At 38.3% G+C, this 24,899-nt stretch overlaps 1 protein-coding gene across 1 annotated transcript in view; it reads right to left on the reverse strand.

Annotated features, from left to right (window-relative positions):
- Positions 1-2,865: 2,865 nt before the first annotated feature.
- LOC132562650 (voltage-dependent calcium channel subunit alpha-2/delta-2-like) overlaps positions 2,866-24,899 on the reverse strand; it is a 50,493-nt gene continuing 28,459 nt past the window's right edge. Inside the window, exons 12-24 of the mRNA XM_060227405.1 lie at positions 24,375-24,519; positions 19,514-19,663; positions 12,835-12,903; positions 12,313-12,458; positions 10,217-10,411; positions 9,592-9,747; positions 7,086-7,300; positions 6,061-6,265; positions 4,809-5,019; positions 4,414-4,552; positions 3,987-4,149; positions 3,313-3,431; positions 2,866-2,951 (exon numbers count right to left, since the gene is read on the reverse strand). Of these exons, the coding sequence (XP_060083388.1) occupies positions 2,866-2,951; positions 3,313-3,431; positions 3,987-4,149; positions 4,414-4,552; positions 4,809-5,019; positions 6,061-6,265; positions 7,086-7,300; positions 9,592-9,747; positions 10,217-10,411; positions 12,313-12,458; positions 12,835-12,903; positions 19,514-19,663; positions 24,375-24,519 (1,999 nt within the window). The remainder of the gene's footprint in view (positions 2,952-3,312; positions 3,432-3,986; positions 4,150-4,413; positions 4,553-4,808; positions 5,020-6,060; positions 6,266-7,085; positions 7,301-9,591; positions 9,748-10,216; positions 10,412-12,312; positions 12,459-12,834; positions 12,904-19,513; positions 19,664-24,374; positions 24,520-24,899) is intronic.

The raw sequence follows: 24,899 nt of genomic DNA on the forward strand, positions 1-24,899 counted from the left end.
TTTCTACTTCATCAGCAAAAAGACAATGAAGTCAACGCTTTGCACACAGGGCTGCAGGGTCAATAGGACTAAGACCTTTAAAGGAAACTTAGATCTCAGACACATTTTATTCTACCAGCCAGTGAGCCCGAAAAACGAGAGCTGAGACCTCTGTTTTGGGCCTAAGATTCGAGATCTATTATTTGTACTATTTGTGACCAAATCTTTCATTGGAGTAGACAAGTCCTTACATACAATCCAAACTGTAGAAAGTATGTCATACAAGAATCAACTAGTTTTGAAAAGCACAGAAAGCTTAGGACCTATAATTATATATACTACAATAAATGTAGCTTAACAAAAGTGGGCTATACAGTGTCAGCAACTTCAGAATATTCAAACTTTGTACAGACAGTTATTTAGTAGATACAGGTCACCATCACAGCCATTACACTAGTATACTCATTCACACTAATACACAAGTACGTTACCCTCAAGTTTATATACATAATCATTTAACATTTCTCATCATTTTGCTTAATGCCTAGCAACATAATTTTCAATAGGTAGTGCCTTTGAAATTTTCCAAATTAAAAGTTTTGATGAATTTGAAAATGTTTAGCATTATGTGATACTAAAGTACCAAGATATAAGCAACAGTGACTAAAGCATGTCCCTTTGATATTTACAATGTCATTACTCACTGCAGAGATTTGTCCAACAGTACTGTGTATATTACTGCTATATCATCTCTTCAATGAAAAATTATTTTTAATCTAAAAATAAGTTGAATTTTTTGACATCCAAGGGCCATAACTCTACCCAAATATGACATAACCCTGACCTGTATCTTCTAATAATACAACTACACATCAAATTTTAGAGACACATCTGTATCTATCCTGTGAAAATGAAGGGAACAATACAGTTCTAAGAAAAATGAAAAGACACTAATAATTTTATAAGTTAAAGGGTCATAATCATCCGGTTTGAATGATCTAGAGGAATAAGTATATCACAAATCTATATACAGGGGGAATGATAATTGTACCTATAATTACTGGTAGTATCACAAATTTTGATGTTTGTATTTACAACAGATCAAATCTCACATCACACATATTTTGTACACATACATACTTAAGTGAACACTAATTATATAATGTTGTATAAAAACATCCAACAGTAACTGGTCACAAATCAGTATCACAAGGGGGAAATAATCAGGATGGTTTTGATTTTGTTAACCTCATATTCCAATCATACTCATTTCCACATTGTCGATAACTTTGAGGACCAATATAAAACTTTTATCAAAAGACAGAAATACAAAGAATGTTTGAAAATGAAGGTTTTTTCATATAACTGTCTTTATATGTGTGACAAAAATTGATAAAATGATTTATTCATTAAAAAAAATGGAATGTGAGGAAACATTATCACTATCATTACATTTACACAACCAATTGAGAAGTGCATTAACTATCACCCAAGTGTATACATGTGAAAACTTGCCAAGACACATTCTTAAATCCTGTATCACTGGTTCACTTATGTTTTAATTCATATTCTTTCTGTATTTTCTCAAAAGTAGCACACCATTTAGCAGAATTCAATCCAATGCTATAAAATATAACTGGTACCTTGTTTAAGTTGTGTAAGTGTATCTTGGTATGGACATTTTATACAGTAAATAACATATTGTAACTGAAAGTACCTTGCTCAATGATGGCTGAATATAATAAAAAGTACATAAAATAATTCAATCCGGTTTTTTCTTTTAAATGTTTCAGAACCTTTAAAATTCAATCAATTTTATTTAATTTACCACTCAAACATGACTAGCTAGGAGTCTGATGATATTTGTTTTCTATATTGTATTTTAGTTTAGTTTAATGCTGTGAATTTGGTTTGGCCTTTGGATTAATGGATTTATTTTTATTTCCACACAAATCCATCAGGAATCAATCCTGAACCAAATAATGAAAGTGTAAGAATTTAGGAATGAAAATCTTTACTCTTAATAAATTGCAAGTTAGGGTTTTTTGAGAAAGATCAAATTATAAAACCCAATAAAGGCTGTAAAAAAGAATGTCCTTCACTGTAAGCTGCTTACAGGAATACAATGACTTATCTACATCAGAGTAAATGTACCAGTGTTTTCCTTACAGAAAAAGCAAGAAAGAAACAATGTATTATGCTTTACTACAAGTTGCATATACCATACATGACCACAAAACATGAATCAATGGTGTATCATGTGATATATATACTGTGAAATATACTGTATACATATAAAGTGCATGTCATGTTACCCAAGATATGGTGGGTAATGTGACATGACAAGTCACATGTATATCATGTGTCATTTGACAGACATTTTGGTCATATGTGACACCTAACAGTCACTTGACAGTAATAAATGGATAATGGAACACATGAGATCATGTGATATGTTAAGTAATAAGCCATATGACATTATAGATCACATGACATAGGAGTCATGTAACACAAACAATGATTGCATGAAGACCTGCTGATGATAAATATCACCATTATGATTATACTGTCAAATCTCACACCAAGATCCACAGTTTCTATTGCTTTTTAAACATTTAAGACTATGTTCCTGTATAATGACAGGCCTTGCGTAAGAGTTACATGGTAGACATACTCTACATCTGCTTTTCAGGCTGATGAATATTGAGTGTGAACTCCACTGGACTGTTTAGGTACCCGGCCAGAGGATTACAGCTAATACTCTGTAGGATGGAGAAGGTTCTCAATGAGGCAATGCAGATTCTCAATAGGACAAAGTATGTTGTACTCAAATGGATCGCGAAGATGCTCAGTAGGACTCAGTATACACTCAGAGTTATATAATAACTAAGAACCAAAAAGGTACTTGAGAAAACTGAAAAGGTAATCAATAAGACAGAACGCTTTTACTTCCTCTATTGCAGCCTTTTCGGCTGTAAGATTGAGATTACATAGATCCTAAGTGATACAGAGTAGGTACTGGTACTCAGCAGGTTAGGTACAGTAGGTTCTTGGAGATTTCAATATTTGGTTTACTGTAGAGTGCAGCACAATCCTTATTTAAATACAGCAATGATCTGTGAAAGTTTCACTACCTAATATAGACCTCCCACTGTAACAGAAGTGGTTGAACTGTCATCCTTCCACACATCACACGTGACATATTATTGTTGTGTGGTTTCCTGTACAGTGAGTATTATCTACAGAGTGAAGCCTGTAATCTGGCCAGCACCATCATAATAGTAATGACTAGGTGAGTCTGTGAAATGGAACACGCTCTCGATGTAAATTTACAGGGTAGCACAAGGTCGCGGGTGGATGGACAAAGCCCCTGCTGGGCTAAGGTACTAGTGGACTTGTCTTCATGAGCACATGTTCCGTTAATTATCCTGTATGCACCAGAGTTCACAATACTGTAGAGAAAAATAAAAATACATATCAGAAGTTTTCAATGTATAAATTAACGACTTGTACATGGTACTTGTGCCAGTCTATATATTTCAATTCCACAAGAATGATGTACACAAACTTAACAGATGAAGTTTCCTGCATAAAACAAAGCAAATAAAGATATTTTAGCAAGAAAAGTAAGGCTTTATACTGGCTTTCCTTCTAAAATATCAACTTCAATTTCATGCCATTGTCCGAAAGCCTACCAAATTTGAAAGAGATATGTTGAAAATAATGTAAAAAAAAATCTGTACAAGATTGAAGCAAACAAGGGGCAGTAACTCTTCCAAATACTATCGAATATACTTGTAACTGTTGTTCAGGAAAACCCCAATTTTATGTCATGACAATTAAGCCTTCCAAGTTTTAAGGAGATCAGTTGAAAACAAGGTGATCTCTGGACAAGATAAAAGTTTACAAAGGACGTACAACACAATAGCATAATACATCCAATCAAAGTTTTAGCAGGCTTAGAAAACTATCTCGATCGTTTATCTCCGAATGATAGTAAATATTACCTTCTAGTTATTTTACAGTTGAAGTTGTAGAAAAGAGTGGCTTTGTAGGCATTCCAGTTCTCTATAACAAGGAGATACAGGTTGGTTTTGGGTAAGGCTATAACGTAATAGAAACCGGACATACAGGGACCAGACACATTCCCTGTCAACATTCCGCTTGGTCCTGCAACAAAAAGTTATAATCATACTAGTAACTTAACACCATATTTTTCATTTATGAAGAATTAGAGAGTGTATATCACTTTACTAGTCTTTGCAAGTCAACATGTTCATTTTGTCCAGTGATAGAGTGTTTACCTCTGCCCAAGAAATTTACCACTGAACCTGAGTGAGTGACAACTGCATGTTATGAAGTGTATCTAGTGTACCAAGTTCCGAGGCAATGAATCACCAATATTCCTTCCCATAGTAATCAGAATTGACTTACCCAGTGCTGTGTCATTGGCCTTGAAGCCCACTAAGTCTTGTATACAGCCAAACTCACTGTTGAATTTAGGAATCTGACCTTTCTCTTTAGTATAGGCATCTTTTTCTTCAGGATTTTTCGGAATGCCTTCTAATGTAACCTATAACACAAAATATCAATGATTGAAAATTAATTTTAGCAAATAGCTCTCTCAATTTCTTATACTAACTCTTCACTCAAAGCCAAAAAATATATCAAAATATAGTTGTTCAGATTGTTGTTCTTTTACAAACAGGCAATATTTGCTTCGTAATTTAACATATTTTTGATATCTCAGAAATGCATAAACAAGAATCTTTTAACAGGTAATGTTTTGATGCTATGAAGTAACTTCTATTTCAATAGCTTGATATTACCTTAGGAGCTTCAGGTGTTATGCGACAGGATCCCTGAAAGTCTGTGTCTTCCTTTCTGATAAAAAACTTGTGTTTGTATATGAGGTCCTTCATTACCTCCCCTTCTTTTGTGCCCAACTGGACTCGGACATACTTGTTTTCCTCCAGATCACTGGCTATCATAAACTCTGGATCCATCACCAGAAATGCATCACTGTCAAACAGGTAACATCTGCCAGGAAAAAAGATTTTCGAAATTATTTCATGATTTCTATCAAATGAGGACCAGAGCCCTAAATGTTTATATGACTATTACTTGATGGACAATCTGATCACAGAAAAGGCAATTTGAACAGCCCGCAATTTGCCGATGGTTGTGTAGAAATCTGATGAATTAAAATCTTGAACATTTCTAGAAAGAATCAGAAAGACATAAGTAGTATGTATTGTTCTTGAAAAACAGTTACAAATTGGCAACCTTGTTGAATACCATGTTGAAGCTTTGACTGAGCACATATCTTTTGTTTCTTTTATTCCATGAACTCTAAATATTTTTCGCAGATGTACAAATGAATATTTGTTGAAGATGAGTGAAGTTGAATTTTGGACAAAACCAAAAAGTAAGAGTTAATCAGGACACTCAGAATCACATCATACATATCTGATATCATTGCCACTCCCTAATAATGTTCCAGACCCAACATGGTTGAAATCCAAATATTTATCTTTCCCACTTGGGGCCCAGTGTTCTGGCCACAAGGTGAAAATTTACCTCTTTGTTTTCGAATTTCAGTAACGATTCCAAAACACTTAATGATATTTCAGAGCAAATTTTATTGAAATTTACCCAGGAAGGAGAAGCGTTTTAAAGAAAAAGCATTAAAGAAGAGTAGTGTATTGAAGCAAAATATTGTCTTCCTTCCCCTTTTGGGGCCCTGCATGTAAGCTCTAGCTGTTAAGTTAGTCCGTCCTTTCATATTTTATGGGATATAAAATGTTATGTAAAAAGAAACCGATGACCGAGCTGTGAAAAGAGTGACCTTACAGAAGGGTCAATTTATGTTAAATCAACTTTCTAAATTTAAGAATGATTTTTTCCACCTCTAATGATATTTGATAGAAAAAAAATGAAATGATAAAAACTGATACTTCACAACTTCACATCTATCACATGTGATTACCTGGTAAGACAACCTGGATTGTGAAAAAAATGAAATGTTAAAAATTGATATTTCTTTAATATTTCACAACTTCATAAATTAGATTTGATTACCTGGTAAGACAACCTGGTTCGTGGTCAGGACAGGTGTAGTTCTGACCACAAGAGCGGCGAAAGTCACTGGCCTGCATGCTTCCCATGGTTTTCTCATGGAAGTCATCATACAGGATGTCCAGTCCTGTCACTCCCTCTACACGCTCTGTCGCACATCTACGTTGGTCACTGTTAGGACCTGGTGCCTTACTGATGTAACATTCTCCTGAAATGTCAAGGTCATTAATGTAACATTCACTTAAAATGTCAAGGTCATTAATGTAACATTCACCTAAAATGTCAAGGTCACTAATGTAACATTCACCTAAAATGTCAAGGTCATTAATGTAACATTCACCTAAAATGTCAAGGTCATTAATGTAACATTACCCAGAAGTATCAACATTCACTTAAAATGTCAAGGTCATTAATGTAACATTCACTTAAAATGTCAAGGTCATTAATGTAACATTTTCCTGACATGTCAAGGTCATTAAAGTAACATTCTCCAGAAATGTCAAGGTCATTAATGTAACATTCTCCACAAATATCAAGGTCATTAATGTAACATTCCACGGAAATATCAAAGTCATTAATGTAACATTCACTTAAAATGTCAAGGTCATTAATGTAACATTCCCCAGAAATATCAAAGCCATTAATGTAACAATCTCCTGAAATGTCAAGGTCATTAATGCAACATTCTCCTGAAATGTCAAGGTCATTAATGTAAAATTCTCCACAAATATCAAGATAATTAATGTAACATTCTCCAGAAATGTCAAGGTCATTAACAAAAACATTTGTTACTTTGTAAAATAAAAAATTTCCTAAGACATTTTACCAATTTCAAATTCTGATAAGCCTTCTAATTTCTCTTTCTTCATTTGTAAAAACTGTCCCCATATTGAAGAACAAATACAAAGAACTTAGATTGAAATTTCTGTACCAGTTTGTATTATTATTTAAGACATATGATTGTGTTTAGATGCTATCTCATAATTTAAGTATAATGATGAGTAATTAGAAAAATAATGAAAACTTACTGCTGATACAATTTTCATTAACATTACACTTGCAGCCACCTGGCCACGGTCCAGTAGTAGATATTGTTAGACACTCCTCTTGTGTGCGAGGGGTCATGCCCTCAAACACTGCCTGGGAGATGGTGTTGATCTTCCCCACACCTGCAGCATCCATGTATGGTGTTGATATTGATGTCTTCCAGGGAGCGCTGCTAGTTCGCTTGTACCAAGGTCGTCTGAAATATTTGAAAGCTGATCATGAATATTGATAACTGAATCTTTGTCCTTTTCTTATTACTTTTTAACATGTTTTTGAATTTAAAGAAAATAAAATTGTGGATATTAATGAATTCTTGGAAATGTTTGACACAATCATTTTGACATCATATATTACATTTAAGCTTTGTCATTCAAATTTTACCCAGTTTGTTGATTTAGCAAGATAATTAATGCATGATGTCAAGCCTATTGATGCAAGATGTCAAGCCTATTGGTGCATGATGTCAAGCCTATTGGTGAATGATGTCAAGCCTATTGACGCATGATGTCTAGCCTATTGGTGTATGATGTCAAGCCTATTGACGCATGATGTCTAACCTATTGGTGTATGATGTCAAGCCTATTGACGCATGATGTCTAGCCTATTGATGCAAGATGCCAAGCCTATTGACGCATGATGTAAAGCCTATTGGTGTGTGATGTCAAACCTATTGGTGTATGATGTCAAGCCTATTGATGCAAGATGCCAAGCCTATTGGTGCAAGATGTCAAGCCTATTGATGCATGATGCCAAGTGTATTGCTTGCTAGTTTCCAATACAGCAGAAAAGTTCTGAGATTGACATGTATTTCAATCGTTTCAATATTCTAGTCATCTTAGGACTCTTATCATCAACTCAGTGTATGAAGGAAGATAACTTGTGATTTTTTTAATAGCTCAGGTGTCCACTACTATCATGGTAGATAACTAGGGTAACCCCTAATACGCTGAAGTAAATAACAAATTAAATCATATCAAACAAGGATGCTATTTACCTGTTCACTGGAAATCATATGCATTGGGCATATAGTAAAACATACCAGATATTATGATATTTGGCAATTATCAGAGACTTCCCACTCAAACACTTATTTTAACGCTAAAATGAACCAAAAATCAAACTTGCAAGCTGTCCTTCTCGGCAATTCAATAGAAGTCAGACAACACTCTTGAAAGATTCTAGAGCAATGCTAGAAGCAAGTTATAAAAATACTTTTAATAGTGAATTCAGAGCTGGCAGAGAAGACTCTTAAGCAATTCCTTCCAGAAAAGAAGAAAGAAGAAAACAGACTCCTAAATTATCTAAGAGCTAGCAGTTTTGTAGATTAGAAAATACTTTGATGAGACTACAAGAGTAAATGATTCAAGTGCCTTTGTGAGTTACAATGTTTTGGAGGCAGATTTGTGTTGACCTTTCATAAGCAACATACATGATGTGTATGACTGAACTGATAAACCTGAACCTATCTGTGTCTATAATTGACAACACTAAGACATAACAAATAAATAACTTGGTCAAGATATTCCACAGAAATTTTACATTTTTAATTATTTCAAATACATAACGTGTAATGCTTATGAATGCAAACTCTGAACTGTGAACAGAGTAATTGTTGAGAGGATGAAATTTTTCATCCATACTTTTCTGAGATATTATAGCCCTGTTAGTGAACTGGACAATCTGAAACGTGTTCAGTTAATGGGAGCAAGCAAGAATTGGAGCTGAAGCGCAAAAACATGTTGTTAAATACTGTTAATACTAATTTGAAATTGAGTTTAATTTGAATTCATGGGTTATGATAAATTAATGGTGGTTTGAATGAAAACAATGAATTAACTGTTCAAAAAGACTGACCTCACGACTCATGCAACAAACACATTATCTGCAATCCACTCAACAATAAACAATTGGATCAAAATTCCAAAAAGATAATATTTTCTGAGGTAACAAGCTTCACTACTAAATTAAACTGAATAGTACCAAGTCCATGAATGGATTGTTTGATTTGTTAGCCAATGGGATGTCTACCTCTAGCTCCAATCAAACACACACACAGGTTGCAACTTATTCCTAGATCTAATCTGTGTTTTTCACAGTTTCTAAGAAATTAACATGTTTAGAGATAAACCTTCAACTCCACTGGTATCCCCTTGTCTGTTAAATAATTCCAGAAGTCTGTACTGTATTAAAACCAGTTTCAGTGTTTCTATTTTTTTCAAAGATAATAAATATATATCCATTGTCAAACAACAAAAAGACTCAGGAAAAATTTCAGAAATAATCCTACTGAGTGTTTTAGACTTATTCTGATAGCAATACCATATGCATTTACTCTGGTAATTTTATCCATTCATTAAAAAATAATTGAAAAAGTTAAAAAGAAATCTGATTGTTGTATCCCCTATAACCTGAAAACTCTACACTCCATTCAGAGGAATATAAAACATCAATACCATCCAGGATATTTAAACACCTAATTACACTTACTTGGTAGGATCATAGCCCCTGGTTGACCTATGTCCTGGGTAGGTTCGAAACACACCACTTCTTAGACCAATGTTGGTCCATTTCACCTGGTCCAAAGATTCAAAGGATCTGTTTTTCCAGATTTCCTCAATTGGCTGTGTTATGAGGACATCAGCCCTAAAATACAATGAAGATATTTTTGCTGCTACATGCTACATATCTTAGATACACTTTACAATTACCATAATTATCCCTAAATAAGCCCTTCCTCTGGTGTTCAATTTAAATGTTGAAGCTCAAGGAGGGCTTATATGTAAACTACATTTAGCCAACTATTTCAAAATTGATATCTCTGAAAAAATGTAAAAGGGGTTTACTTATGATCAGAGGCTTATATGCAGATAAATATGGTAAAAATGTTTTGGGCTACCTTGCACATTACACATACGATTCAACCTAGACCTTAACCTTGCCCTTGGCAATAAAACCTAGGGTTAAAGATTAAAGCTCATTCTGGCATTAAGAAGATGTTGTGAAGTTAACTTATTTTTATATAAAGGAAAGAAATGAAATCATTAAGAAAGTATATTAACTTAATTGGGGAATAATTTCATTCAATATTTTGGCATAAATCTAAGTAACTAACCGAATGCCCTTGTTAAATTTTCCCTTTGATTCACTACAGCTCTTATTGTCTGGCTTCATACTGTTGATCCACACATGAGCGTCGATAGTCTTCTGTTCCAGGTTATCATCATATAAGTACGATATTGGGTCACAGTAAGCCTTTGCCGGCAGGAAAATCGTGGAAAACTTATAGGAGATTCGCAGTCCTGGGTACCTAAACATTAAATGATACATGTTTCGAAAATGTACACCCAAAGGTCAAATTTAAAGTCAAACATGTACAAACAAAAAGACAAAATAACACAAAAGAGGCCCAATGGGCCTGCATCACTCACCTGGTTAATTCTGCTTTTCAGTTATTTGACAAAGAATTTCAAATAAGACAATAATTTCCCTATTGGGTCCCAGCCTTGTGGTCAAACAAGTCAGATTCACTATTCATAAAAAATTGCTTTAGACCAAACTTGGGCAATAACCTTGTACGGAAAAAAGATTTTTAAAAACTTACATTTCCTCTCTTGGGCTCCACCTCTCTGATGTCTGATCCAGATTGTTACAAAATATTAGGTTTGAACTAGGTATGCTTCAGACTAAATCAGGATGGAATCAAGGCACTTACACAAATGAAGGAAATTAAAGAATTTTCTCCGTTTCCACTAATCAGCCCCAACCTGAGGACAAGATTCACCATTTATACAAAACTGATTCCGCTTCTCCTAAGTATGCCTCAGACTAAACTGGGACAGAATCCTGATATTTCTACAGAAAAAGAAGGATTTTAAGGAATTTCCTCTGTTAGGCCCTGCCCCTCCTATCCCAGAAGGCCAAGACCTAATGTGTATACCAAATTGATTCACCTTCACCCAAGGATGCTTCAGACTAAATTTGGTCAAAATCTCTTAAGTCATTTATGGCTTGTAGCAATTTTTGGTAAAGAAATGAGAAATGATGGAGGGCAGATGGCAGACAGACAACAGACACCACGCCATAACATAAAAATGAGAAGAATAACTTCTTATTTGAAATATTGATTATAAACAGATGATATGCTTCAATATTTTTATTAATCATGAAAGTTCACACATTTTGTATAATAATTCAGACATAGCTGCATGTAATAATTTTCAGTCCATATGATATATCAGTCTAACAATTGAAATTCATATGAAGATTCATATTGGGGAGCATCACACCAATATACAAAACATCGATAACAGTGATCTATATTTCACTGAGGTTGGGTAGACTTAAAGTTTACAACAAATATACCAAGTCTTTCTAAAAATTGATTAATTTATTAATTGTTCCTAATATAAACATGTACATCATTAAAATAAACCTACCCGATTGATGAATATAATTTGAGTAGCAACTTTATTGAATTTAGTCCATTGTCATTTTTGTAGAAAACTTCAACATTCCTATCATAATCCAACGATAAACGTGTACATCATTAAAAAATAACTATAAACTAGAGATCTAGAAAAATTACAACACAGTGTAATGTACCTCGTATACTACCTATTTATGTATTAATAGCATGTTCAATATGCTATATTTAGTGTACAGGTAATGAGTAGTTTTATCGTGTGAATTCATCTTGGTATTACTCCCTTCACTTATATTTTCTGTTGATAATTATATCAACGTCCATGTTATCCAGGTTATGTTCACATCTATATATAAGACTAGCTGTCATTAGCTGACAATCCTTTTCCTTCATTGTGCTGTACTCGTAAGTGGTTGACAAGGTAATTTACCTTATCTACACTTGCTAGTTAGAATTGCCAGCATAACAAGGAATCTGGTGACGAGGGTACAGCAGGGGTATTGGGGCAGTGCAGAGTATGCCAAGGCCCGCTAGGCGTGCCAGGCAAGAAATGCCGGCATAGTTGCCAACTAAGTGGTTCCCAGTAATTCTGTATCGGTGAGGCAGTGGTGGCCACATGTTCCAAATGTGTGGGAACATATAATTAATACATGTGTATCTATAGTGCATTAAATATGTAAATAAATTTCATTCTTCATTGTACTGTTGCTGATAATTTGTATTATTATGTATTATATGTTGAAAAGAACTGGAGAAAAACGTAAACAATATATCAAAGGACTTACTTCTCCTCATTTTCCTTGATCTCAATAAACTCAGCCATGCCGGGTAACTTCTCCCTAGACTTGTTACCTCTATATTCCTTTAGGAGATTGAAAATACTAATGGTATATTTCGATCTATCTGTTGGCTCCTGAGATCTTCTAAACACCTGTTGGGCAATCACAAAATAACAATTTGAAATTTTGATGTAAGAAATGTACCTCTTCCAACTTTGAATATGTAATATTTGTTTTCTTACAGAATGTAAACATATGGATTATTTGAGGGACAAAAGACAGTAAAGTGAAAAGTAAACCAGCTTCATTGAATACAGGAAGAGCTTGACAAACATGGAACTGACAGGAGGAACTTAAAGTGGTAAATTTGCTGTAAAAGTTTCTGGAAAGTCTGATCAATCCTCAAGATTCACAAAGGAAAAACAGACAGACAAAAAGGACAGATAGGAAGAAGAACATGTTTAAAAACTCTTAGGTATCACATTGTCCAGAAAAACTGAAAAAATATCAGAAATACTATACACATACCATGTCAGTGTCAGCCAAACTGTAGGCAAAGGAATACTCAGATTCATTCAGTGCTGCATAGTAGTAAGTCTGAAACAGCAAAATATCATATGTAGCTTTTAACATTTGATACTCTAGATAAGTTCCTGGAATTATACAGATATATACAGGATATTCTTACACTGATACAATAAATGATAAAGAAACATCTGAAATAAAGAAGACCTTCTGTCAGTCTTCCAAGTAAAACATGTACATGGCTCTCACACCCCATTTTGGGACTAGGGCCTTGGGCCCTTAGAATTGGGAAAAACAGATGTGTTTTCCTTAGAATTGGGAAAACTTGGGGTCTAAATTGGGAAAAAAATATACGATTTTGCATTGGGAATGGAGCCGAATATCGGCCCAAAATCTGGCAGATCGAGAGCCCTGATGTATAATCATTTTTTTTAAATACCATAATCATTCGAAGAAAAAACGAAAATAAATAAAAAATATGCAAATATTTTTACAGGAACAAATATGAGTTATCAAAGCTATAAAACTGTTGTCATTAGAAGGTTGGGTGGTTGGGTGGCTCAGTAGTAAGGCACTGGCCTTTCATCTACCTGGTAGATGTCTTGGGTTCAACTACTCTGTAGACTTGAAAAGGCATTTTCATTTCAGTAATAATTACCATAACTTTAGTATGCAAATACAGTACCTACACCCATCTTTGTATCCCAACAACAAAAGATTCAAAAGAAAAACAATCCCGCCCTCCCTACGATCCATGAGCCATCACGGCAGGAACGCAGAGTGATCTCCCTTCCTCTTACCTTTATGGCTGCCGACGAGTGCGGAGGTGTCTGAGCTAAGTGCTTTTCTTACTCCTTCTCTTCGTACTGCCATTGTCGTTTGAGTATATTGTTACTCTATTAGTAGTCTATAAACCCATCTCCCAACTTATATTGTGAAATTAAGTATTGTCATTTGTTTATTTTGACCGTATTTCCGGCCGTTTTTTCCTCCACGTATTCGAGTGCGTGACTACTTGTCTCGTTGCTCGGATTTGCGTGAAGTTGGAATTTGTTTTCTTGCTGCTTTGTCAGCCGTGTTGTACGGCCGTTTTATTTATGCAGTGCAATCTTGCTGCGTACGATAGGCTTTGTGCTCTCGTTCGTAGTTTTTTGATTGTTCGAGAACTTCGTTTCCGGCCGTGTTTTTACTCCGCGTGTTCGAGTGAGTGACTACTTGTCTCGTCACTCGGATTTTCGTGAAGTTGAAATTGTTTTCTTGCTGCTTTGTCGGCCGTTTTGTACGACCGTTTTCTTTTTTTGCAGTACAATCTTGCTGCGTACGGTAGGTTTTATGATCTCGTTCGTAGTTTTTTGATTGTTAGAAAACTTTTTATCCTTGTTTTCATTGTTACAATTTTTTATTGTTTCGATGCTGGATAAAGGTGCCGGGTTTACGTCGGGGGTCAGCGCATGGATGTTCCTATTTCTATAGATAATGGGAACCCCATGATACCTGTCCCATTTGCCGACATTACAGCCAGACCTCACTATGTGAACTTTGTTTGCACATGGAGTCTGCTGCTTAGGCTCCCATGCCTTTCCAGCTAACTTTCCGCCGGAAGAGGGATTCGTCCTCTTCTTCCGGTAAGGGAAGTAAGCTTTTTAAGACCTCCCTCCTGAAGTTCTGAACCAGAGCGTTCCTGCTGGGGGTGCTCTCGTTCCACCGAGCTCCGCCCTTCAGCAGGGGGTGGCTCCCCCTGTCCAGGTGCGTCCTGGAGTAGGGGGGGGGGCAGCCCGACCCTGACTCGGCGCAGTCAAGGGTCGAATTGGCCGGTAGCTCTCGATAGGCGGCGGTGTTACCGTCGGAAAGGGACTTCCGGTCGAGGTCTCTGATTCCTTCAGGGACCTCGGCACGCCAGGTGGCGTCGTTGGTGGGGGCCGCTTTGACTCCGGAACTGTGCCTTCGGGTATAGGTTCAGGGGCCACAGACTTTTTGTCAGGATTGTCTGTGGCTACGGGGATTAGTGACACTTGAGTTCACTAATCCTGGTGTCAGCGCGGGGTCTGTTTTCCCACCCTCACAGGCTTCTGGCTCTGGGACTTCCGTCCCAATCCAGATTTCCCAGTGCAGGGTTTCCCAGGGGGTTTTCCTCCAAGGGTTTGGGGCTTCAGGCCAGGAGTCCGGTTTCCGGTCTCCCTTTCCCCCGGGCTCAGGGAGTAGGGGTGCCTGCGGGCACTTATTCCTGGGTCGCCCAGGCCAACCTGCGGATGGTTTTGGGTACCAACAGTTACTCAGCAGTTACGGGCTTAGCCTGTACATGTCTGGGTTTCCACCTGGTGGGAGTGGCGGTTCATCCTGGTCCTTTGGACAGGATGTCCAGCCCCAGACTCAGGCAGGCCATCTTGGCCAGTTCTGGGGTCACTCCCGGCCCGCTGGACCGTTCCCATTCCCTCAGGGGTTTGGGTTTTTACCCCATGGGTCTTCACTCGTGGAACCCATAGGGGTTGGTCTCTCCTCTAGGAGATGTTATAGCAGTGCGGAATCCCCCCAATGTTCTGCTACTTCGGGGGCCTTGTTGGCCGGTCCTATAAAGGTTTGCCAGCATGTGCTTTCTGGGATGCGGGTCCTCCGGGCCAACATCTCCCGGATTCTCAGGGCGGAGGTTTGCCCACCGCCTCAGCATCGTCGGCGCCTGAATCCACCATCCTTCTGGGTTCCCTGGTGGCTCCTCGGGCTTCCGTTCGCTCAGATCGGTCTCTGCCAGAAGGCAATATCATGTCTTCGGTTCTGGCCACGGCCCGGGCTCCGGTTTTAGAGAAGGACTCCTTCTCTACCCGTGCTCTCGGGTTTGTCGGTCTGCAGCTCAGTGTTGGTGAATTGTCGGAGGCTTCAGCTTCCGACTATGCCACACATGATGGGCAGCTGGCCTCTCAACCAGCACAGCTGGAGTTGAGACAGCTGGCTGCCTGGCCCGGCAAATCAGTGGACCAGGTGGTGCTCGATCCCAAAGAGCACCACAGGATGGAGAGAATGTTGCACCTCTCCATCCAAGTTCTGTCATACATAGACTTCCTGACAGTTTGTCTATACAGGGTATCCGATTTGCCTGAGTGTCGGTTATCCGAGACAGAACAGCCGACATACAGGACACGGCAGCCTTGCAGGTTCTCTGCTCGTCAATGCCGTGTTGGCTAGGCAGTTTTCAGTTCTGAAATTCCGCCCAGTCCAGTAACCCTACCGTTTCCGCTTGTTGAATGCCCCCTTCTAGGGCTCTACCCTGTTCAGGGGAGCTCTTCCTTGGGTTCAGAAGGATATGAAGGAGGACTCGGTCGCCTCAGCACTTCTGGTGAAGAGGTTTCAGGCTGAGAAGGCCAGTGCCTCGCAGGGGTCAGTGCCTCCTAAGAAGAAGGCGAAGTCTTCGGCTGCTCAGTTTTCTGCACAGCCCAAGTCCCAACCTCACTTCAACGGCAACAAGGGGAAGGGTAGGAAGGGTAAGAAACCTCCTGGGGGCAAGAAGAAGGGTTCCTGACTATTTCTGCTTCTTGGCCGCGAAAGGCGAAGGGTATGGCCGGGTGGACGGTGGTTCTCCTTTCCCGGGCTCATGTCCTTCTCCTGCAGGCTCAGGCTCCGGGTGGGTAGACGATTCTCTGGTCTGGCAGGGGCTCGATCTGCCCCATCCGGAACTCCCTGTGGGCGGACGTCTCTCTGCTTTCCTTTCCTAGTGGCAGGATATTACAGAGGACGCTTGGGCTTTTGTCGGTGGTCAGGGAGGGTCTAGGTATTCCCCTTCTTCAGGATTCGTCCCTCGCCTCCTGGCCGTTTTTGTTTCTTTCCTCCTCCCGGGGATTCAGAAAGGGCACGGGTGCTCCAGGAGGAAGTAGGGACCATGCTGCCAAGGCAGAGATGCCCTTGGGGCTCACGACAGCTCCTTTGGTGTTCACCAAGTTGCTGCTGGTGTTTCCTTCACTCCTGCAGAATAGACGTCCACATCTATTTCGACGACTCCCTCATGCCTCTTTTGGTGTGGGAATCGTTAGTGAAGGACACTCGTCTGGTCCTGAAACTCTTGCTCAGAGTCGGCTTCATTCCTTCCAGAGAGAAGTCAGAGGTTCCTTCATATTAGGACTTCTTCTTCCTGGGGAACCATTTTGACATGGTTCGGGGCTTAGCCCTTCCACCTCTGGAGAAGTTTGAGAAGGTCAGGGCTCTGGCTCTGACTTTCATCACTTGGTCGCTTGTCCAGGTACATTGGTTCCTCAGTTTTCTGGGGTATCTCAACTCCTTGGCATATGTGGTCCCCCTAGGGAGGATTCACATCGGACCTCTCCAGATGTTCCTCCTGTCTGACTGGGTTCCGTCATCCAGGAGGCCTGGATCCCGCTTACCCAGTCGGTCAGGGAGTTCTCTTGCTGGTGGACCATTCAGGAGAACGTTTTCCACGGGGTACCTCTGACCAAGCCTATCCCCTCTATGATCCTGTTCATGGACGCGTTCATGACAGGAATGTGAGCTTACCTCGATGGGGGAGTGGTCTGGCGAATAACTCTCGAAGCACATCAGTGTACTCGAGATGAGACTGTTCATTTGGCTCTGCAGTCCTTTAGGGGTATCCTGCAGTCCAAAGTGTGGCTACCGACAACAGTTGTCGAGTATCTGGAGAGACAGGGGCCACCAGGTCTCATGTCCTGTGTGCCCTCTCCATCCACATCCATCTTCTCTGCCAGGACATGCAGTTGACCATAGCGGTCAAGCATCTTTCTGGCAGGCTGAGTGTGTTGGTGGCCACTCTCCAGGCGCCACCAGCCGGTGTTGACGGAATGGCAGCTGTGTCCCTTGATTTTCAAGGGGAATTGTCAGGCGTGGGACAGACCTATTATAGACCTGTTTGCCACTTCCCTGAACAACCAGCTGCTAACCTTCGTCTCCCCGGTCCCAGACCGTAAGGCGTGGGCTGTGGACGCCCTTTCTCTGGAATAGGAAGGGACGTATGCATATGCATTCCCTCCCTTCAACCTGGTGGGCAGGGTTCTACAGAAGTTCTGGGAGCATCACTGCTCCTTACTTCTGAGAGCCCCTCTGTGGCCGAGGCAAGCTTGGTTTCAGGAGCTCTTGTCGTTTCTGGTGGAGGAGCCCTTGGCTCTCCCCACCAGACCGAATCTCCTTCGCCAGCCTTGGCCCAGAACGACACACTCTTGACCAGAGATCCTCCACCTTCACGCGCTGAGGCTATCTCTGGAAGCCACGCCAAGGCAGGCTTTTCTCAAGAGGTGTCAGATTGCATTGAGCAATCAATCAGGGCTTCCTCTTCTGCCGTCTACCAGTCACGTTGGATGATCTTCTGTGATTGGTGTGTCGGCAAGGAAGCTTATTCATTCGAAGCCTCTGCATTTGATTGCGGAATTCCTAATCTCTCTGTTTAGGTACCGCTATCTGCCACCTGGCACTATTGCTGGCTATCGTACAGCTATTGCCAGAGTTCTTGCTTGTTATGGCAGGAAGGAGATCGGTTAGTCCTCCTCTCTTTCTGCCCTAATCAGAGGCTTTGCTATGAATAGAGTTGTTTTTAGCGAAGAATCAGGTTCCGGGGTTCTCGCACGATCCCATCAGGATCCTGGCTGTGACTAGCTCGGAGGAGCGAGATAGGTTGCTTTGTCCTTGTCGGGCTCTTAGGTTTTATCTTGATAAAACCAGGGGGGGCGGGGCTCTCGATCCCGTCTGTTTTGCCCATTAAACAGGGGCAACGAGATATCTCCTCCCAGTCGGTTTCCAGGTGGGTTTGCCAGGTGATTTAGTATGCTTACGAGCATTTTGATGATCTGGCTCGGGCGAGAGTGAAAGCGCGGTCTCACGAGGTCAGGGCCCTTGCTTCATCCTGGGCCCTTCTCTCAATGAGTCCTCCTTTCAGGAGGTCATGTCTGCAGTATTCTGGCAGGGCAGGGATACCTTAACAGATTTTTATCTGTGATCCCTAGCTTCCCACTCAGAAGGCCTGTATTCATTGGGACCTTTGGTGGTGGCATAGTCAGTGGCTGGGCCTCCTCGTTAGCCCCAGGCCATGTCTTTCCGTACGGCGGCATGTGGGTACACCTGCTCTTTCACAGAGAGGTCCCTTCCTTCACTTTAGCACTCTGTTCTCCCTCCCTACTACTTTGGTTGTGCTGAAGGGGCTGCCTGGCTTCTAGTCACCACTACGGTAAGACGAATTCGCATACTAAAGTTATGGTAATTATTACTGAAATGAAATTGAGGTTTTTTAATGTAAAACCAATTTTCATGATGTAATACTTACCATAACTTTATGGAGTCCCACCCTATCCTCCCCTCTTCCTTATCTGCCTGGCTGCCCCTCTGTGGGGTTTACGCCATAAAGGTTATTAGAGGAAGGGAGATCACTCTGCGTTCCTGCCGTGATGGCTCATGGATCGTAGGGAGGGCGGGATTGTTTTTCTTTTGAATCTTTTGTTGTTGGGATACAAAGATGGGTGTAGGTACTGTATTTGCATACTAAAGTTATGGTAAGTATTACATCATGAAAATTGGTTTTACATTAAAAAACCTCAATTTCGAAGCTATAAGCTCATTTCATATACTGTGAATTGGGATAGTAATTGTTTTCAATGTCTCTTTTATGACTGAAAACACTAATTAATTGCTTGAAACGCCAATCAAAATAAATGTTTTTTTGGTAACAGAGACTTACCCTAGCTTTCCCATCTTTAGACTTTGGTATATGTTTATGTGCGGTTTTTCCCTGCCTCATGTCTTGTTCTATCAGGCTAAATTCAGCTGGATTCCTATCAATGTCGGTCTCAAGTTGTGAAATAGGAATAAAGATCGGATCTTCAAGAAGCTGAAATCATCAAAAGCATTTTTTTTTCACTTATGAATATAGTTAAACAACATGATACACTTTTAATCATTTTTACATACATTGAAGAAAATGTACATGCAGCCCTCCAAAAAATTCAGGAAAAAGGATTCAAGTTAAAAAGACTTCAAAGTTTACTCCTTCTCATATTTTACATTAACTTAGGACATATAGATCTTTTAATAAAAAAAGATAATTTCAGAACCAAGAACATGTCATGAAATTAACATACACTGTAGATGTGTGCTAGAATGCTTTGGACTGCAATTCCGACCAATGTTTTTTTTTTTTTTTTTTCTTTTAATGCATATTTGACATTGATATCATCATCATAAATTCATTTTTGTAGTCTATCAATCTTCATTTCCTTATTTTTTTTCTAATTTACAAGTGATTTTCCTAAATCAAAAGAAATGCTAACTTGAGATTATGGATATTTTGCTCATCACATGCAATACAGACTACAAACAATGTCAACTTTATGGATTCACAACTAATATTTGTTGGAAAACTTTGCAACAACATATATACCAAGGTGTATGTTTAAAACTAAATTATCAAGCATATTTGAAGGTACATGTCTCTGTTATAAATTCAAGGGTTCCACTATTTTCCTTCTCATCCTGTGGAATGTGTCCTACTGTATAACTATGCCTTTTTTATGCAAGATCATATACATCATGTGGCGACCCAAATTCATCTTTTGAATATGTATTCCTCATATGTATTGGCAATGCAACATGTCTTTAAAGAACCTAAAGCCCAATGATGAATCACCTATTTTATCATAACACATTCCAAAAGTACAAACGAGAATTATGTATTCCTCATATGTATCAGCAAAGCAATATATCTTTAAAGAACCTAATGCATTATAATGAATCACCTATTTTATCATAACACATTCCAAAAATACAAACAAGACTTACACATCAAAAGTGGAACTCTTGGGTTTTCGATAATGCCAACCAAATCCCATTTCTTATCATAGAAATGTGATAAACAGGATAGATATTATACAATATTACAGAAATTCCTGTTTGATAGTTTACACAAAATCAAGATGAGAGTTACTAGTTTTGGTATGTTATATAATAATTTTGAAGTGTGTACTTGCATGAAAGCAAGGAAATTTCATCTGAAACAATCCCGAGATCCGTACTACTATTAACCTTCAGTATGATTTAGAGACCCCAGACTAGGGATCAACTGCATTAAACAGCTATATATAGTCCTCAGATCCCACAGCAACCACCATAAACTTCAGAAACATAAAGAGATCCCAGAAGGGATCAACTATATGAAGCAATCTCTTGATTCCCTCCACCTTGTATCTTTATAAAGTACCATTAAGAGAACCCAGTGGGATCAAGCAATCCCCTGATCCCCATCACCATCAAAGATTTCATTGTCACCAAAAGACCTAAGAGGAATCAACTACCATGAGCTATCCCCAGATCTCCAACACCATGTAACTTTCCCTGAGATATCATGGTGCTTACCATAATGGTGATCTTCACTGGTTCTATGCAAGGAAAATGTTTTTAGTAGTCATGTCAAAAATACCTGACATTGAAAAAGCCCTATAAAAGTGAAAATGTTGTTAAACCTTATAACTAGAACTGTACCAATTGAACATGGAAAAAATACTGTAAACAAACTTCATAAGTGATAATAAAAAAGTTTTTAAAAGAGAACTCATCTTTTGTTTATAAGACAACTAAAGCCCAAACCAAAGTACCTGTCCTGTGAATTCTTCAAAAAAGATCCCTCAATCGATTTTTTAAAGAAAGATAAAAAACAAGAGATCCCAGAGGGATCTTGGTTCCCACCATTGTCTGATCTTTATATGTTCCTTGAAAGTTGGATCTTTTCCCTTCTTTTCTATTCTCTTCTCGGTTTTTGCTCTTAATGCTAAGATATTTGAATATTCCTTTGCAGAAATAAATGATTATCTTTATCTGCCAAATCCAAAATGGCCACCTGAAAGCCATTTTTTTCTTCTGTTCAGTCCCAAAAGCAAATGAGCACAAGGAGAGACCAAAGAGAACATACATATGAAATTTGAGAGATATCCATTCAGTACTTCTTCAGAAATAGCAATAAGAATCTTTACCAGGCAAAATTCAAGATGGCTGCTTGTGGGCCATTTTCTTTTTCTGATCAGTCCCAAAGTCAAATAGGAACAACTAGGGACCTAAAGAATCCTATACACCAAATTTATGAAAGATCTATACAATAGTTCTCAAGAAATATTGATCACAAACATCTGAAGTCAAAATCTAATTGGCTGATGTTTTTCTGATCAGTCCCAAAATCAAATTGGCACAACTAGGGACCAAGGGAACCTACATATGAAATTTAAGAAAGATCCTACAAGTATTTCTCAAGTAATAGCAATAACAAACTTTCAAAGTTAAAATACCACATGGCCGCCTGTCGGCCATTTTGTTTTTTTTATCACATCCAAAATCAAATGGGCACAACTCGAGACCAGGGGGAACCTACAAATGAAATTTGAGAAAGATCCATCGATGACTTCTCAAGAAATAGCAATAACAAAAATTGTTTACGAAAGACGGACAAACGGACCGGGATGCAGAACAATTTGAATAGCCCACCACCTGATGATGGTGGGCTCAAAACAAAGAAAAATAAAAAAACAAATTAAATGTCAAAATCCGAAATAGATGTATAGAGCACAGCTTGTTTGCTTTGTTTGTTTGCATAGTCAGTTCTAACATCCTCTAAACAGCCAGGGCCATTGTTTTTGTCGTAGGTGGCAGCATTTTCAATGAACATGTGAGAAGCTAACCACATGTTAACCAGAGCAATAGGAATAAAGTGTCTTGCCAATGGCTCAACCAGGACAGTAAAAAACATACTGTTCTGTGTAGCTAGTGATCAAACAAACTACCTCAGATCTTCACCTGGGGCTGAAAACCTGATGCTCGTCAAACAGAATTTTCACAGCCCCCATACAGAAAGTCTGAAACACCTGATTTCAGTCTACTGCAAAAAGTTCTTTAATAACAAATTTTGAAAATTGAAAACTGAATGAAATAAGATATAAAAATAAGTATGCACAGACAACTCCATAAAACACATCTATTCTATGAACAGGCATAAAACCACTTGTTTGAGGAAGCAGAATGTTTCGATCATATAATGAGTCTCGACAAGATGGGATTTCCTGTTAGTCCAGCAGTATGCTATTTACTTTTTGAGTAAGAGCTGCTAGTATGATACCAGATGGGGGCTGAGGACATTTTTCTTTACTTTTTCCTATTACATGATTAATAGTGTAAATCTGCATGCATTGTGTATATTATAGGGCAATGTGCTTACAAGTTACCAAATGACATATATGAATGGTCAATGATTTGGATAGGACTGATAAATAAGATATGTAGAGTGACAGAGTAAATAAAAAAGGATCAGGAATAATGGACATCATAGAGTTTGGAAAGAAATTAACACTCAATTAATCTTTATTTATTAACCTTGGACAGGAAATATAGTTATATATACACTATTTAAGGTATTCATCTTAATGATTACATATCATATATACTTAGGTGCCAGCTCTTTCAGGCTGTAGTTAGGTACCAGCAAATATACAGCTTTGTGCACTTACATCTTTCATACAACACAAACCGTGAGGAAGTTGTATATATTGAATATGTATGAGGACATGAAATGCATATCTGAAGATACTACACCAGAACAATTTGCTGTTGGTCACTATCTGGAATTTTCTGTGAATTTTTAATGAAGAAAAGAAAAAAATATATATACTTGTGTTTATTAAACTATGTTAGTTTGACTTTGTGAAAAAGCGCCTAAATACAATAAATTGTGCGTTTCTTCATAAAAGATGGCTTATACAAATTGTGGACAATTATACAATGATTGCCAATTAAAGGGAGATCACTGTGAGATACAACGACATGGATTATATGGAAATTGGGGATATTACAACAGCATGTTTTACCATGAAAGGTATCATCAGCGATGAAGCAAATATCCCAATACTCTTGCTATATTTCAGATCACCCAATAGTGTATCTCCAGCTTTATTATCAAATCTAGTGGACAATTTTTATTTTATCAGTTGTAAAACTTTAATTACCTTGACATCATTAAAATAATTCAACAAGAATACACTCAAATGAAGTTTTTGAAAAGCAAAATAGTGTTTTTCTTTCTTATTAAAAATTATTTTTTTGCTTTTTAATTTCTTAAAACTTTCTGAGTTCTAGGTTCGTGTTTAGGGGCTTTGAAAAGGTACCTAAAAATTATACCTAGATTACCATGCTATCAAGTCTAGGTCCCAGATCAGACTCCACTCTCAGATTATATAATAAAGATGTTTGTGTGAAGTGTAAATGAATAATTAATTTTTGACACTGAAAATGCATTGGTGTAATCATTTTTTGTTTTTTGTTTTGTTTTTTGTCGTTTTTTAATATCAGACAAACTTTTCTTACATATGACTATTATTTTAAATTGAAATAAAAATGTTGATAAAGACCATGAAGGATTTACCTTTTTAGAGGTCAAAATCCCTTCGAACAATTGCTATGTTGGGAATGTCTGTATCAGTTTTCTTCATTCAATTACAAAATATTTCCTTAATCTTCTTTGTATGAGTAATAAGATTTCACAGGTAAATCAACATCTGTACACTTACATTGGTACTTGGTTTGAGTCTTGGATGGTAGATTGTCTCCCCTTTGTTGTTAATAAGGAAGGAGTACACAGTTCCCCATTGATGTTTGGTAAGGAAGTTCTCAATCTCATCCAAGGTGGCATCCACACCAACTACCCCAATATTTCTGTAGAAACAAAAATTAGCTTGTAAATATCTCTGAAATAGGTCCTGAGTAGTATACTGTCAGTGAATAAGGTATTACTGTGTAAAATCTATTGACTAAGTGGATACCGTATCCAAATAAACGATGTGCCAAACACTCTCACACATCTATGACCAAGTGTTAAAGAAAGCGTAGCTGAATTGACTACAGTACTTTGTTACCATTTTTTGTATTTTTTTTCTCTAATCTTTTTACCAACTCGTCACATTATGTTCTACTGTAGTGCAGATAGAATTACAGTACACAGCAGTGCTACTATGCCTCACGCTGGTCATTTATCAGTTGAAAGTGACAGTGTAGTTATCGAAACATCACACTTACATCTTCTGCTGATTATGTTA

This window comes from Ylistrum balloti, unplaced genomic scaffold (genome assembly GCF_031769215.1).
Source record: "Ylistrum balloti isolate Yb309-2 unplaced genomic scaffold, AGI_CSIRO_Ybal_v1 Utg371472, whole genome shotgun sequence".
In the NCBI taxonomy this organism is placed as follows: Eukaryota; Metazoa; Mollusca; class Bivalvia; order Pectinida; family Pectinidae; genus Ylistrum; species Ylistrum balloti.